This window comes from Sinocyclocheilus grahami, unplaced genomic scaffold, assembly GCF_001515645.1.
Source record: "Sinocyclocheilus grahami isolate Dianchi unplaced genomic scaffold, SAMN03320097.WGS_v1.1 scaffold114.1, whole genome shotgun sequence".
Classification (NCBI taxonomy): domain Eukaryota; kingdom Metazoa; phylum Chordata; class Actinopteri; order Cypriniformes; family Cyprinidae; genus Sinocyclocheilus; species Sinocyclocheilus grahami.
In genome coordinates, this window is record NW_015505293.1 from 513417 (window position 1) to 528991 (window position 15575).

The following is a 15575-nucleotide window of genomic DNA, read 5'->3' on the forward strand; positions in this document are numbered from 1 at the left end:
CTCAAAATAAAAAGCTTGTTTGGACACTTTGAAGCACTTTCCCAACAATCCATCACCTCTTAAGAGAGATCAGGAGAAGGTGCGTGAAGATACCATCATGTCTGAGTGCCATTTCTTGCGAAGGTGAAAGAACCCACATGGATTTGAGATCGGAGCAAACATCTCCACCCTCAACTCCAGACATAAATGAGGAAAAACTGACAATGGGTAATCACTGTCACTTGTGCGCAGATATTCCCTCATCAGAAGATGCAAGTGGCCTCTGCAACAAACAGCCCAATCTAGGCATTGTGGTGCCCGCAACACTGAAGGCATGCGATATTCAGAAATGAATGACCGTTCGTGCCATCGGTTCTCTTATCAGCAATGTTTATTAAGAGGGATGCTCTATGATACAGTGGAGAGAGAAAACACATTTCACAGTATGATATTAATTCCTCACCATGGCACAATGAAACATTTGAAGACTCGCCCCTCTTCCCTCCCGTGTATTGCGGCAAAGCAGAATTATTTCTATGCAAGAACCTGTCTATACAAAAACATCCTGAAGGAGCGGGAGGGAATGCAAAACTCCATATTAACCCGAACCGGTGTTCGATAATTACTTCCTTTCCCTTGCAGCAATTGATTCTCTTACAATTTACTTATTTTTCACATATTAAAACATTCCTGAATCAGATGAAATTCAGCTAAATTGAAGCTTAATTGCAAAGAATGGTGTACCACCTTCCTGCATCCACAAAATCAACATCGAGGAATAAACTACACGCGCCCCACGCAGGACTGTGTGACTGGGGAAGTGAGGGATTGTTTTGGTCGAGTTGAAACTGTGGAGAGGTAGGGTTGTTGTAATGGTCTGTCTTGGTTCCTGTATCTCGCAGGATCTACTCCATTAGGTCCCAGTGGGTAAAGTACAGTACATCTGTTCAAATCCCTGTCAAATACTGTGGAGGATTACTGCTGGGAACAAATTTGGGAGGACAACAGGTCAGATATACGGTAACTATTCATACTAACCTCACTGCTACAGTGACATTCACTTGAATTAAGAGTGGTTGGGGAATACAAATCATTTTATGGAGGAGCCACAGGTGTTTGGGATTCTGCGCGTAAATCTTCAATGATATTCGCTAGAACTTCATCTCAGAAGCGATCCTTCAAAGCTTCATGCTATTAAGAGAAAATTTGCATTGTTTGGAAATGGTCCTCTGAAGCTGCATCTGAAAAAGTTGATTCCTCATCTTGGAACAACACCATATACCACCAGCTTGTCACTTAATGCACATGGTAAGTTCACAAGAAATAAACAATTAAGCAAGAGAAAGGGAAAGAAGCATACAGTTTATGGCTTTGAAACAAATTAGTCATATGTATGCTAACACTACCAAAAACTGATTTAAAAACAGATTGTTGTGCTATATAAAACCTGATCTATAATACATACAAAACCAGATGATAACTAGTTAGCTTGATTTATTAATGCTAATTAATGTGATGCTGTAATGTTTTTTTCCCTTTAACTTCATTCAAATGGGAGACCAAAAAAAAAAACATTTAATGAACAGAAAAACAAAAGTTATGGAAATACTGAATAAACTACTTATATCTACAGCAAAATTGAAAGTGTGTCATTAAGAGCTTGATCCTATTAGTGCTAATTTAGATCTAAGGGTTTATTAGGTTTGTTCGATCTCCTCGTCTCTGTGACTCATCTGGTGCAAAGCAAGGTCAGATCTTCTCTTTCCTCTCTAGCCCTCGCGGACCTTGGCAGACAGAGCATCACAAGTCTTCTTGGCATCTCCCAAAAGCATGGATGTGTTTGGTTTGTAGAAGATAGGGTTGTCTACAGCGGCATAGCCAACTCCCAGAGATCTTTTCATCACGATGACCTGGAGGGATGAAAGCAGAGGTTGAAGCATTTGGTCTTACCCAGGAACAAAGGTAGCTGGAAAATTCACATTAAATAAAATCCTGTACGTTGCCCTTAAATTACCAATGGCTTTTTCCATTGAGTTGAGCCAGCTAATTTAAACTCTTCAACATTATTCCTGTAATAACACTGCATGCACCTGCATGTGAAGTGGCAGAGAACGGTTTTAGGATTTGTACAAGAGGGTGCAAAAAGAGCCCGTGCTTCCAACATGTAATGGTTATTTAAGTATCTGCCATTTACAAAATTAAGAGTCATTAGTGTCTTGAACACCAGTTTTTAGGCTGCGCAGTTTCTGGGAAAATCGTCGAGAGCAGTGCTTTGATTGGGAGCATCTGTTTGGGAAGGAGGAACACTTGGTAATTGAATAAGTAAAACCAGAGAGGAGAGCCCTTGCCGCTGGTCTAGCTTTAGTGTTATTCAATACACTGAAAGATATTTGGAACGAAATGACCCTCATCTTGAGACTTCAAAATCAGCAGGCGGATTCTTTTAATATCATCATCTGTCCCTCAAAAGCCCTGCAGATGTTCAATGCCAGCCAGGTGATTGGGACAGCGTTCAGACACACCCATCCCCTCTTCTCAAAGAGTCACATGACCACTTTACCCAGGCTCAGCATCCCCCAGGACAGGACAACATCCTTTTGTTAAATTATTCATAGGGCAGCTGGTTTCATTTGGGAATGAAGGTCTTTAACAAGGCTGGGAGCAATCAGTAGGGTGGATGTTGCATGAGATTGAGGATATCAAAACCAACAGAGACAATCGACAGGGAAACTTCGGATTCGGCCGCACTATCGTGTCATCAAGAGCGTCACTATGCTGTAAGTTGGTCAAGTTCCCTCGTTGAGACTTGGCTACACTTACAAGTTGCTACAAATAAGGAAGGCTTTGGTTCAAAGCTATAGTGTTTGCAGAATTCCATATGGAATTATGGAACAGGTTAACAAGCTACACACAATTACTCGAGGGAGAAGGTCGACGTATTTACACATTTCGCAAACGTCAAGCCCCAGTACTCAGAGTGATTTCCCTAGAGAAGGTCTGGCCGCAATGGGCCTGTCATGTGGTGAGGCGCACCAGCCCCACATTTTAGGGAAAGTATCGGTCGGATGCTCCGAAATGTCATCATTCCAGAACGAGCGAGTCAGCGCTAATGAAAGCAGTGTGAGGCTTGTCTTGCTGGAGATACACCTGGACTGAAGCGTGGTTACAGTGGGAACCAGCTGTGGGTATGGGATGGAGATTTTCATATCGCTCTGGGTGGGAGAATGAGGGATGGTCTGTATAACATTGCTTGAGGACAATTGCTGCAATCCTGGCCTTTATTCCAGCTAGGCCATAAAAGTAAAGCCTGATACATATGAAGTATGTTATGTACACTACAGTTCTGTAAGTTTTTTTTGGTCATTCAGCTCACCAAATCTACATTTATTTGACTCAAAATACAGTAAAAACTAGAGGTCGACCGATTGATTAGCCGGCCAATTAATCTGCCGATTGTGCTGAAAATTAGGCCGATTTATAGGCAGGCGCATCTGCGGGCAGCTAAGCGTTTTTACGGAACGCCGGAGAATCTCTCTCTGGCTGCGTGAGAGAAGGAGCAACTCACATTCTGCAGCCGCTTCTTGTTCTCACACAGTTTCAGCTTATGATGGCAGGGCAAAACAGACCGTTTCGAAAGCAGAATTACGTTTTACCCTACTAGAATTGATGCCGGAAAGTTATCATATTCATAAGTGCAACAAGTCATTTGCATGTGAAAGTAGAAACACATGCAGTTCAGACGAAACTTCTGGGCTGATTATAACGTGCACATTAACTTTCCTCGTGAAATGTGTGTGTAGGTTCGACAATAGCATCCATGATGTCATCGCTCGTGGCCAGTGCACTCTTAAGCAGTTATGAGCAGCAGGCTGTGTAATATGTGTGAACTCTTATTTTTATCATCACTTGGCCATTTGACTTATAGCAGTGTCCAGTGTTTCCCATACATTGAGTTATTACTTTGTTGAATAAACTGATCACTGCATGTTTCAAAATTAAAATGCAGCACGGGTGTTTTTATATGAATGTATCTTTGAAAAGAAGCGACCGTCTTTATTTGGTCTTTCCTGTAATGCCTGATAAAGTAGCGTTTGTGAGCACAGTCACAGTGCTTATTAGATTACAGCCGTTACCAGGGAAACCTCTATATCTCCCGCTCCAACAGCACCTCCTGCTGGCGTAGAATGAATTTGCATTTGCAAGTCTGTGGGAAACACTGGTGTCTATCAGCAAACATAAACAAAAAGCATGCTTCAGATCTGTTTTGAGAAGGTGCTTAAGTTTTGAGCCATGTATTATTACTCTGAATTAGGCTACTACTACTATTACTATCTTGTACCCTGCAATAATCATTTACTCAAACTCACTTTTATGAGATGAAGAATAAAAAAAGAAAATCGGGCAAACATATCGGCATCATATATCGGCCATCGGCTGCCCTGATTTCTAAATATCGGCATCGGCCAGTGAAAAACCCATGTCGGTCAACCTCTAGTAAAAACAGTAGTATTGTGAAAGATTATTACCCATTTAAATTAACTGGGTTTTATTCTGATATATTTTAAAATGTGATTTATTATTGTGATGGCTAAGATGAATTTTCAGCAGCCATTACTCCAGTGTTACGTGATGCTTTAGAAATTAGTTTAATGTTGATTTGGTGCTCAAGTAACATTTCTAATTATTTATGCTGAAAACTCAATTTTTTGTGGAACCTGAGATATATATATATATATATATATATATATATATATATTTTTTTTTTTTCTGGATTCTTTGATGAATAGACAGTTACTGGAAATAGAAATCTTTTGTCAAATTATACATTTCTTTGAACAATTTAATGTGCCCTTGCCAAATAAATTTCTTTAAACCCCAAACTTTTGAATGGTAGTGTATATCGTGTGAAATCAACTATAAAAAAACGTTTAAGAATATAATTTATATTTAAAAGTTGCCTGGCATAAACAACTAATAAGATGCTCACCTGCTTGGACTTCCAGACCTCCAAAACAGGCATGCCAGCAATGATGGAGTTGGGGTCCTCCTGGGCCGCTGAGTTGACTGTGTCATTAGCACCAATTACCAAAACCAGGTCAGTTTCTGAAAAACAATAACGGAAAGCACGATTATAGATTTTATATCCCACAAATGACACCAAAAAACACCAAAAATGCATATCATACCAGGGAAGTCATGATTGATCTCATCCATCTCCAGCACAACATCATATGGCACACCAGCTTCAGCCAGCAGAACGTTCAGTTGGCCTGGCATACGACCAGCCACAGGGTGGATTCCAAACCTGAACACACACACACACACACACGGGCAGACAATACAGGTCACATGACTTCTTAGATCGCCTGATACACATGGCATCCAAATAAAGCACTTTCCGGTTGGGCAGGATGACTCCATACAGGACGAGCAGAGTCTTTGAACATGGTTAAGCAGGAGTGCTTTGGGGTAGGGGTCAGTGTGTTTGCAAGAGGTTAAGAGAAAAGGAAATAAGCAGTGGCTGAAGGTATCTTTTTAATGCCAGAGGTAGTAAAGTGCATGAGCTCAGGGGAAATGTCTTGAGGAAGCCGAGTGGACCCCCAGGGTACGTGGGCAGCTTTACGACTTCACTGTAAAAACAGAAGATCACAGCCAACAGGCTTAGAAGAGACACAGGAAGTGATATACCTGCTTTTTTTAACCAATGTAAATTTGTGTTGTGTTTTTATTTGATGTTTACACTGTTTTCAGGTTCAAAAGGCATAGGGGACTCTAATCTAACTCACACTACCAAAAAGTAACCAATATTAATTTTTGTATGTTTACCTTAACAGAGCATTAAAGTCAAGAATTGAATATTTTGTGATTTTAAATAACCCTTTCATGGCTTCTAAAAGAAATAGGAACTTTATCCAAACAGCTTTGCACAAGACATTTATGGTAACTATAAGCAATATACTAATCAACTGCCAGAGCCAGTTGATCAGTATAAATAAAATAAAATAAAAAGCATTCAATCAAAAGTATATTAATTAAACTTAAAATAAAACAAACCTTTTAAAACCCCAAGGGAAGGCTTGGAAACATTTTTATAATAATTAACATACAAAAATAATTTTAAAAAGTACAAGTACATTACTTATAAAATTATTTAAAAAAAAGTAATTGACTATTTAAAGCACCAAAAGAGAATATATAAGAAAATATATTTTTACAATAATTCATTATAATTAAAAACAGCTACACAGCTTCCATAAAAGAACTCAGGCAAATTCTCAGAAAACATTTACAAGTATAAGGATCGCAAGCATGGTTGTGCACCTTTAACCAATTTACCTGATCTAAGCAGTCACTACAACCAGCCCACTTCCGATCTTGTTCGAATTAACATGTCAGAGTGGTTTACTTCAAAATTAGTCGATTTCCAGAGCATTCAGGCCTATTTGTGCAACATTTATACACTACTTGAACTAACATTTGTTTTATTGTCAATTCTTTTCTCATCCATTTTTTTTAACGAAAATCTTGATTAGTAGACTTTCAAATGATGGTTGCCATTTGTCTACTATTTGACAAGTGTCTACTCTGGGGGGGGGATCATGTCACGCTTGCACTTGCTTTCCATCAAATCCGACATCTGCTCATCAGCTTCCTTTATGTAAACTCATTTGTCAAATAGGAAATTAGGAAAAAACATGTTCAATAATAAACTAAGAGGAAATACACTTTAGCGGACAGGCCTCGAAACTTTCAAGACATGGGGTTTATCAATCAACTCTGCCGCTGGCTTACATAAGCTGCAGCTGTGTGCGAAAAACAGTCTGGGTGGACAACGAATCCAAGCTCGATTCTGCCATCCAAACCAGCCCAACCGTTCTGCTATTCCCATTACCATCGCACCGCGTTTCACCGCACTGAACCATCACACGCTCTGAAAAAACAGTGATTCTTTTCAAACACGACCTTCCAGCCCAGAGGAGATTCAGACTGCGTTCCTGCCCAAACCTGCAACTCCTTTCAACGAACCCAATCTTTCCAAAAACTAACGCAATGATCTTTATGGAGAGACAGATGGACAGAAACTTAACAGGAATGATAAGGAGAGTTTACACAGTGTCAATTCTACCCACAGTCCTCTCGACAGGGCGACACCCCGAGCCAATTATCCCAAAGAGAGCGAGGGGGAGAGCGGCGGGTGAGCTACCTAATCTGTCCACTCTTTGGCCACCCATCTCCCCTTCTAATCAACTGCAAATGCTCTAATTGGCAGCAGCTGTTGGGCTCTCAGATCAAACGAATGAACGAAAATTACTCAAGCTTCCGGTCTGCATCTCTCCTCCACAATCACACAGTGCCCGCAGCTCTAGAGAGAGAGAGAGAGAGAGAGAGAGAGAGAGAGAGAGAGCCGGAATCTAGCTTATATGTGACGGATCTGACAAGGTGGTAACTGAATGAAATAAGTTGACAAGTGACTATTTAAGTACCCCACAAATTGCATTATGGGAAACGGTACTGAAGCACACAAGAAAGTGTCAGGGAATGATAATTTGATGCAGCACGCAACAATCTTGATCATCGGCAATGTGCTTTTGAGAAAAGCATGCATGGTTGACCACTTTGTGGCCAAGTTGCTGACCAGTACTTCATCTCTTAAGTGTATTAGACGGGTTGGCAGCACACCATGGCATTCTGGGACTGATTAAAAAGCATTAGTGTAAGTGAGTGAGTGCCTTCATGAAAAATGCTGAGTGAAACTTTAAGTCACAGATGATGCCGTAAATTGGCTCTTCCGACTGCCAAGAGTGTGGTGAAACCAGGCTAGCGCCGACAACCACTATTTAGTGGGAACAAGACAACAAAAGAATTGACACCATCCAGTGTGAGGATTAAAAAAAAAAAAGGAGAGAAGGGCAAAGGAAAAGCAAAAAAATCGAGCCAAAGTGGTCAGCTGTAGCCTTGTGAAAAGTACATTCAAATCAGATGCCCGTTTACAAAGGATTGCCAATGTCTCTCGTTTGGACTTTTTGCAGCTTTAATAGAGAGATGAGAAGACAGGAAAAGATGGGGAGCGAGAAAAATAACAGTATTAGGAAACGCCAGAACTTGAACTTGTGTTGTCCATATGAGGGCTACACTTCAATGTGTCAAAGCATGTGCATGTATGTGTGTGTGTCCAAAATAAAAATTTTAAATAATTGTATTTTACTTCAAAACTTTTAAAAATACATATATATAATATAATGTTTATTGTTTTATTTAACAAATAAACTAACCAAATAAAGTGCAATACTACTATTATTAATAATTTTATTGCTATATTTAATGGTCACAATGTGTGCAATGTGAGCATTAAACCAATATATATTGGCCCGGGTTTCACAGACGGGGCTTAGCTTAAGCCAGGACTAGGCCTTATTTAAATTAAGATATTTAAGCAGCTGTTATAAAAATGCCTTAGAAGAAAAAATTACAGGTGGTCATCATGAGACAGATCAAAGGCACGGACATATTTTATGATATGTCAGAGCAAGATATTTTCAGTTGAGAAAGCTCAAACATGTATTTTTGTCTGGGACTAGCCTTAAGACTTGTATGTGAAACCGGGGGTATATTTCAATTATATATTATACGGCTTACAAATTTATAATTTTTTTATATAGATACAATATTAAAAAGAAAAATGTTATTAAATTTTAAAAACAAAAGTTACAAAAAAATAATAAATTATATATATGGAATGATAAGGAATGCAACAAAATATTTATACATTTAAAAAAAAATAATTTAGAAAACAAACATTTATAAATAAATACAAAATACTAAAATAAATATACCTAATTTAAATATTCATAGCAAACTTTGATTATATTGTAGTTAGAGGTCGCCTAATAGTGGATTTTACCGATACCACTAGCTAGGTTGGACCACACTGGCCGACATGATTAATCAACCGTACTTCAACCATACTTTGTAAATCAATAAAAATATTAATACTAATTATTATAGTGATCATTAAAGTTAGCTAATAGTTTATTAACTAATGTTACCAGAAGAAACTTTCTTTAAAATGTAAAAATGTATTAGTAAATAATGAAATTAAAAAACTAAAAAAAACATTGCAGTCACACACTAGGCAAAAGCACAGCGCTAGTTCCGGTAATCAACTATCGGTGCCAATTAATCGGCAAAACTGATCAATCTCTAATTATAGTAGATTTTTACCAGACTCTAAAATTTGTGACTTGACAAACTACCAAAGGAAAGCTAAAACTAATGGCTTGCTCATTATAATGGCATTATAGATCACTTTACTACTACTTATGTGTGGGTGACAAGATTCAAATCCGTCTCGACAGTCTCAACATGAGAAACTTTTACATTGTGTTGCATGTTCTCAGCAATATAACAAATACTGAAAAGCGCATGGTTGTTGAAGCATCTCTAGGGTCAGGCACACAGTCTTTCCACGCCCTGCAACCTGAGAGGTGTCGCCAGGACTGTGGAAAGTATTGCGTAGCCTGCACCTGTCGCTCTGCTCTTCACCGGCTCTTTCACAGCACTGGGAGGCCTGGGGTACACTGCACTCTCAGATCACAGGGCATTACACGTACACTGGAGAGGCAACAAAAGCCCCAGACAATAGAGCAACTGAATGACGATATTCAAAGGCACTCTTTGAAATGGAGGAGTCAGACATGCATAGAGAAACAGAGAGAAGCCAGCCATTCAGAGGTTCCCCAGACTGACCTGCAACTAGTGAGTTCAAACACTCACCCAAGCAGTACTGACAAGACTCAGACCCCCTTAGAGAGACTAAAACTTACACGGACTAAACTATATGGGAAAAAGTTTGACATTTTGGTTTGACTTTTAATAAACTTGAGTCTGATCAGTGGTGTATTGCAATCCTGTATCTGTGTTACAGTCGACATCAGGGGTTGAAAAAAATATCATACATATATAAAATTAATAATGACATATATCAATTTATTTGTTAATTAAAAAAATACATTCACAGAAAACACATTGACTTAAAAAGGATGAACTTTTTAAAATTATTTAAAAACAAAGGATAATTTAATAGATAACATACATTTTGACAGAATTATTATTTTATGCAATGGAAAAGAAAAGGAAAAGAAAGGGGAGATTCCAAGTGTCATCCAGTTTAATAATTCATAGGACACTGTTTACTAATAAGGGGTGTCCTGCATCTGCCACTGAGATGAATGGGAAATGTAAACGGATAGCTTTCTCCTGGTCTCCCGGATCTTGTGGTGCACACGTGGCTTAATAAAGGTGTCGAATAACCGTTCAACAGTTAAGATTTGAAAATGACTGTAGATGTTTGAATGTTTCTTACCTGACTTTCTTGCCCAGCTCAGTCAGTAACTTGACAAGATCAGCAATAGGATACTGAGCTTTCGCTGCACACAGACCATAACCTGAAGTAAAAGACACGCAATTAAAAGGAGGAACAGACCTAAACAGACATGCAAAAACCAGTCGCTATTAATATATGAAGCCTAGGAAACTCAATTTCGGAAAACTCTAATGAACTCATGAACCAGACACATTTTTATATTTTTAATAATCATACCTCTCCTTTTTTCAAAATGTGTCATGTGAATTGATTTTACCACAATAACTAATCCCGATTTATAAACAATAGGAAAAATCTGTTTTGAAAGTGAAGCAAACAAGAGACATGCTCCCATTCATTTGTAATTCAGATGAAATAATTAAAACTTGAATGACAAGCAGGATTATAAACAAACAGAAAAGAGGAAATTGCTTCATGTTGAAATACATATTTAATTAATCTAAAGGCAGTGCAAGAATTTGTAATATTTCACAAAAGTGTTTATTTTTACACCCTTGGAGTAGTTTAAAAGCAGCACAGAATTAACTGAACTGGGATCAGAAAAAGTACTGTGCAGCAAAGACAGAAAGACTTACTGATGTCATCAATAACCAACTTAGCACTTACAGTACGGAAAAAACTAATATAAATTCCTCACGTCAGTCATTTTAAAGCCTCGGTTACTGCTGACACCATTTGATAGGCTTGTCACAACAGCCTTCAAATCCTCCTGCTTAAACAAGCATGTCATGATGCGTGCCGGCTAACTCTCCTCGCTCCTAATGATTTCTTTACAGCTTTTTTTTTTTTTTTTAAACAAAAAGACATTTCTCCTTGGGAAAACAGCCATGGTTGGCAAACTCCAAGCTTAAACAGAAAAGTCTTAAATGTTTTCACAGATGTCAATCAACTAAACTAACTATGACTACTTAAATTATACGAAAATGGAAACAAGGCCATTGCTTACTCAGTGTAAAGACTGAGCAGTCAAGGGAACCCCATTCAAAAAGGACAGACAACGAAGGTTGATGGATGGATTTAGTGGCGAATGAGGGGAGAAAATTTAAGTGGGTTCAATTATGTGTTATTTAGCAGTCTAGGACTCAACCAATCGTCCAGGGCTAGTGTGAGGGTGTAGCTACCATTTCTAAACATTTGGCATCTTTTATGTTCTGAACACTTGCGAATTCTGCAGTTAATATCAAGTTAACATTACATAGCTACTCTTTTGAAACATCACTTAGAATGGTGTGAAAATGATCAACAAAACTGTATATGTTTTGCACTGTATACCACAATTTTCCAATAAAAATTGTATATATTAATAAAATAAATAACATTTGTCTTACATATTTGAATAAATAAATGCATTAAAGATCTAAACTACTGGCCAAAATTAAACAAAAAATGAATATATACAATTTTAAAAAACAAACAAAAAGACCTGCGACTATACCTGCGCGACTTCACCGAGCAATGAAACCTGGCAACACACTTAAGTATTCTCTTTTTCCCTTTGCACACTCCTTTCTGTCCTCTCCCTTCCACCTCTATCATGTGTTTTCAATACATTCCGGTTGTCTCGCAACAACGCTCTAACATCACTCGCAGACGTCAACACAATCTTGCTAACCTGCGTCCTATCTGTACATCTTCTACAGCACCTCTTTCTTTTTCTGTGGGTCTCTGGAACTGTCAGTCAGCTGTCAACAAAGCTGACTTAATTTCTGCTTTTTCTTTGCAATCTACACTCAGCATCTTGGCCTTGACTGAGACTTGGATTCATCCAGAAAACTCAGCAACCCCAGCTGACTATTTCTTAATTACATTTAACCTACATCTTCCTACCTGTGTGCCACCAACCACTCTACCCATTACTTTTAGACGAAACCTGCACTCCCTTTCACCCTGCTATCTTTCCCCTGTAGTGTCTTCCTCTCATCCCTCACCTACCCATTTCTCATCTCTGGATGTTAATGCACCAACTGACACTTTATGCTCTACTTTAACTTCTTGTCTAGACAATATATGTCCTCTCTCCTCCAGGTCAGCACGGGCTACCCCTTCTAACCCTTGGTTATCCGATGTTCTTCGTGAGCATCAGTCCAAACTCAGGGCAGCAGAGAGAAAATGGCGCAAATCAAAAGATCTGTCTGACCTGAGTATGTATCAGTCTTTGCTTTCATCTTTCTCTGGTGAAGACCATACTGCCAAATCTTCATATTTCCACAACAAGATCAACAGCGCTACAGACATGCGTATCCTCTTCAAAACATTGAATTCTCTACTCTGTTCCCCTCCACTTCTATAACAGCTGATGATTTCGCCACATTCTTCACAGACAAAACTAGAACAATCAGTAGTCAGTTCTCAGCTCCACACACACACACAAACTCAAACCAACCGCATCCACGCCTAAAACTCCCCCCTTCTCCTTCTGTCCCCTCACTGAGGCAGAAGTATCCAAACTTCTCCACTCCAGCCATCCTACAACATGCCCACTAGACCCAATTCCCTCACACCTTCTCCAAGCAATCTCCCCTACACTTTTACCACCACTCACACACATCATCAACACATCTCTTCTCACAGGCACTTTCCCCACTGCATTCAAGCAGGCTCGGGTAACCCCACTGATCAAAAAACCTACATTGAACACTTCACTTACAGATAGCTACAGACTTGTCTCTCTCCTTCCTTTCATAGCAAAAACACTCGAACGAGTCGTTTTTAACCAGGCATCATTTCTTACACAAAACAACCAACTGGATCCAAACCAGTCAGGCTTCAGAAGTGGCCATTCAACTAAGACTGGTGCTACTGTCAGTCACTGAAGCCCTGCAGATTGCAAAAGCGGATTCCAAACCATCAGTTCTTATTTTGCTGGATCTATCTGCTGCTTTTGACACTGTGAATCATCAGATCCTCCTGTCTGCCCTCTCATCACTGGGCATTACAGGGATTCCACTTCACTGGTTTGAATCCCATCTCACTGGTAGGTCTTTCGGGTTGGCCTGGGGTGGGGACGTATCCAAAGCACATCAACTGGTCACTGGGGTTCCTCAGGGATCAGTTATTGGACCCCTCCTCTTCTCCATATACACTACTTCCCTGGGACCCATCATACAGGCACTTGGTTTCTCCTACCATTGCTATGCTGATGACACGGCTCTATCGGTCATTTCAACCAGAAGATCCAACAGTAGCTGCACGGATCTCAGGCTGCCTGGCGGACATCTCGGCATGGATGAAAGAACATCACCTACAGCCCAACCTGGCAAAGACTGAACTTCTTGTCTTCCCGGCCACTCCAAATGATTGGATTATTTCACCGTCCAGTTAGGTTCATCAACAATTACCCCATCAAGTTTGGTCAGAAATCTTGGTGTTATCTTCGATGACCAGCTGACTTTCAAAGACCACATTGCAAAAACTGCTAGATCTCGCAGGTTTGCATTGCACAACATCAGAAAGATCAGGCCCTTCGTAACGGAGCATGCTGCACAACTTGTCCAGTTAGGTTCATCAACAATTACCCCATCAAGTTTGGTCAGAAATCTTGGTCTTTCAAAGACCACATTGCAAAAACTGCTAGATCTCGCAGGTTTGCATTGCACAACATCAGAAAGATCAGGCCCTTCGTAACGGAGCATTCTGCACAACTTCTTGTCCAGGCCCTTGTCATTTCTAGGCTGGACCACTGCAATGCTCTTCTGGTTGGACTTCCATCATGCAGTCAAACTTTTACAAATGATTCAGAATGCAGCAGCACGACTGGTCTTTAACGAGCCCAAAAGAGTCCACGTCACACCTCTCTTTATCTCCATGCACTGGCTGCCGGTTACGGCTTGCATCAAGTCCAAGAAAGACACTGATGCTTGCATATAGAACAGCCTCAGGCTCAGCATCCGCCTACTTCCACTTACGAATCTACATCCTCTCCAGTAGTGTTAATTTCGTTAACGAAGACTATGGCGAAAAATGTTCGTTGACGAGCTATTTTTCCCGTGACTAAGATGAGACGACAATAAGGTCAATAAATGATAACTAAGACTATATCAACATGCAATTTCGTTGACGAAATAAGACGAGACTAAAAAGTATTCAAAAAGATAAAAACTTTACCAAAAACATCTTTTTATTTTCGTAAAAAAAAGGAGACCAAATGTTATTGCAGACTGCTCCACACGCTTCTACTACGTGAGCTTTCATGAGTGCGGTTGCCAGATATCAAGAGTTCTAATCCCCGAATCAGAGCTTCGCTGTTAAATTCATACATTTTCTGCCCGGTGTGTTTTGCTTATTTTAAGCAATCTGGCAACCATGCGCACACACTCACTCCTCATTCCGGAAGCGCCGCCGCAGATGATCTGAAAAACAAACAAGCTGGCGTTTAGCGATCTAAATGAAAGTGTCATTCAGCCGGTCGGTGTTCTGTCATGAGATCTCACTATATTGTTTGCAATTGTGATCGCTGAATAAATACACTTACTCAATCGCTGTTGTTTTAATATAGAAATAGACTATTGCAATTATGGAATTAGTGGAATTACTAGGAATTTCACTGCTATAATATTTTTCATTTGTTTTAGCCGTTTTCATAATGTAGACAGAGAGATTGCATAAGTCTTTGGTGTTGATTTATACAATAAAAAGCCTATAAAAAATCAGTACACTAGATGAGGTAAAATACACCATGTAAGGTCTTTCGGGTTGGCCTGGGGTGGGGACGTATCCAAAGCACATCAACTGGTCACTGGGGTTCCTCAGGGATCAGTTATTGGACCCCTCCTCTTCTCCATATACACTACTTCCCTGGGACCCATCATACAGGCACTTGGTTTCTCCTACCATTGCTATGCTGATGACACGGCTCTATCGGTCATTTCAACCAGAAGATCCAACAGTAGCTGCACGGATCTCAGGCTGCCTGGCGGACATCTCGGCATGGATGAAAGAACATCACCTACAGCCCAACCTGGCAAAGACTGAACTTCTTGTCTTCCCGGCCACTCCAAATGATTGGATTATTTCACCGTCCAGTTAGGTTCATCAACAATTACCCCATCAAGTTTGGTCAGAAATCTTGGTCTTTCAAAGACCACATTGCAAAAACTGCTAGATCTCGCAGGTTTGCATTGCACAACATCAGAAAGATCAGGCCCTTCGTAACGGAGCATTCTGCACAACTTCTTGTCCAGGCCCTTGTCATTTCTAGGCTGGACCACTGCAA

At 39.8% G+C, this 15575-nt stretch overlaps 1 protein-coding gene across 1 annotated transcript in view; it reads right to left on the bottom strand.

Moving 5' to 3' along the window:
• Window positions 1-352: 352 nt before the first annotated feature.
• Window positions 353-15575, bottom strand: part of LOC107589270 (NAD(P) transhydrogenase, mitochondrial-like) — a 54723-nt gene continuing 39500 nt past the window's right edge. The window contains exons 19-22 of the mRNA XM_016277666.1: window positions 10343-10424; window positions 5166-5284; window positions 4967-5082; window positions 353-1889 (exon numbers count right to left, since the gene is read on the bottom strand). Coding sequence (XP_016133152.1) covers window positions 1749-1889; window positions 4967-5082; window positions 5166-5284; window positions 10343-10424 — 458 coding nt within the window. The 3' untranslated portion in view covers window positions 353-1748. The remainder of the gene's footprint in view (window positions 1890-4966; window positions 5083-5165; window positions 5285-10342; window positions 10425-15575) is intronic.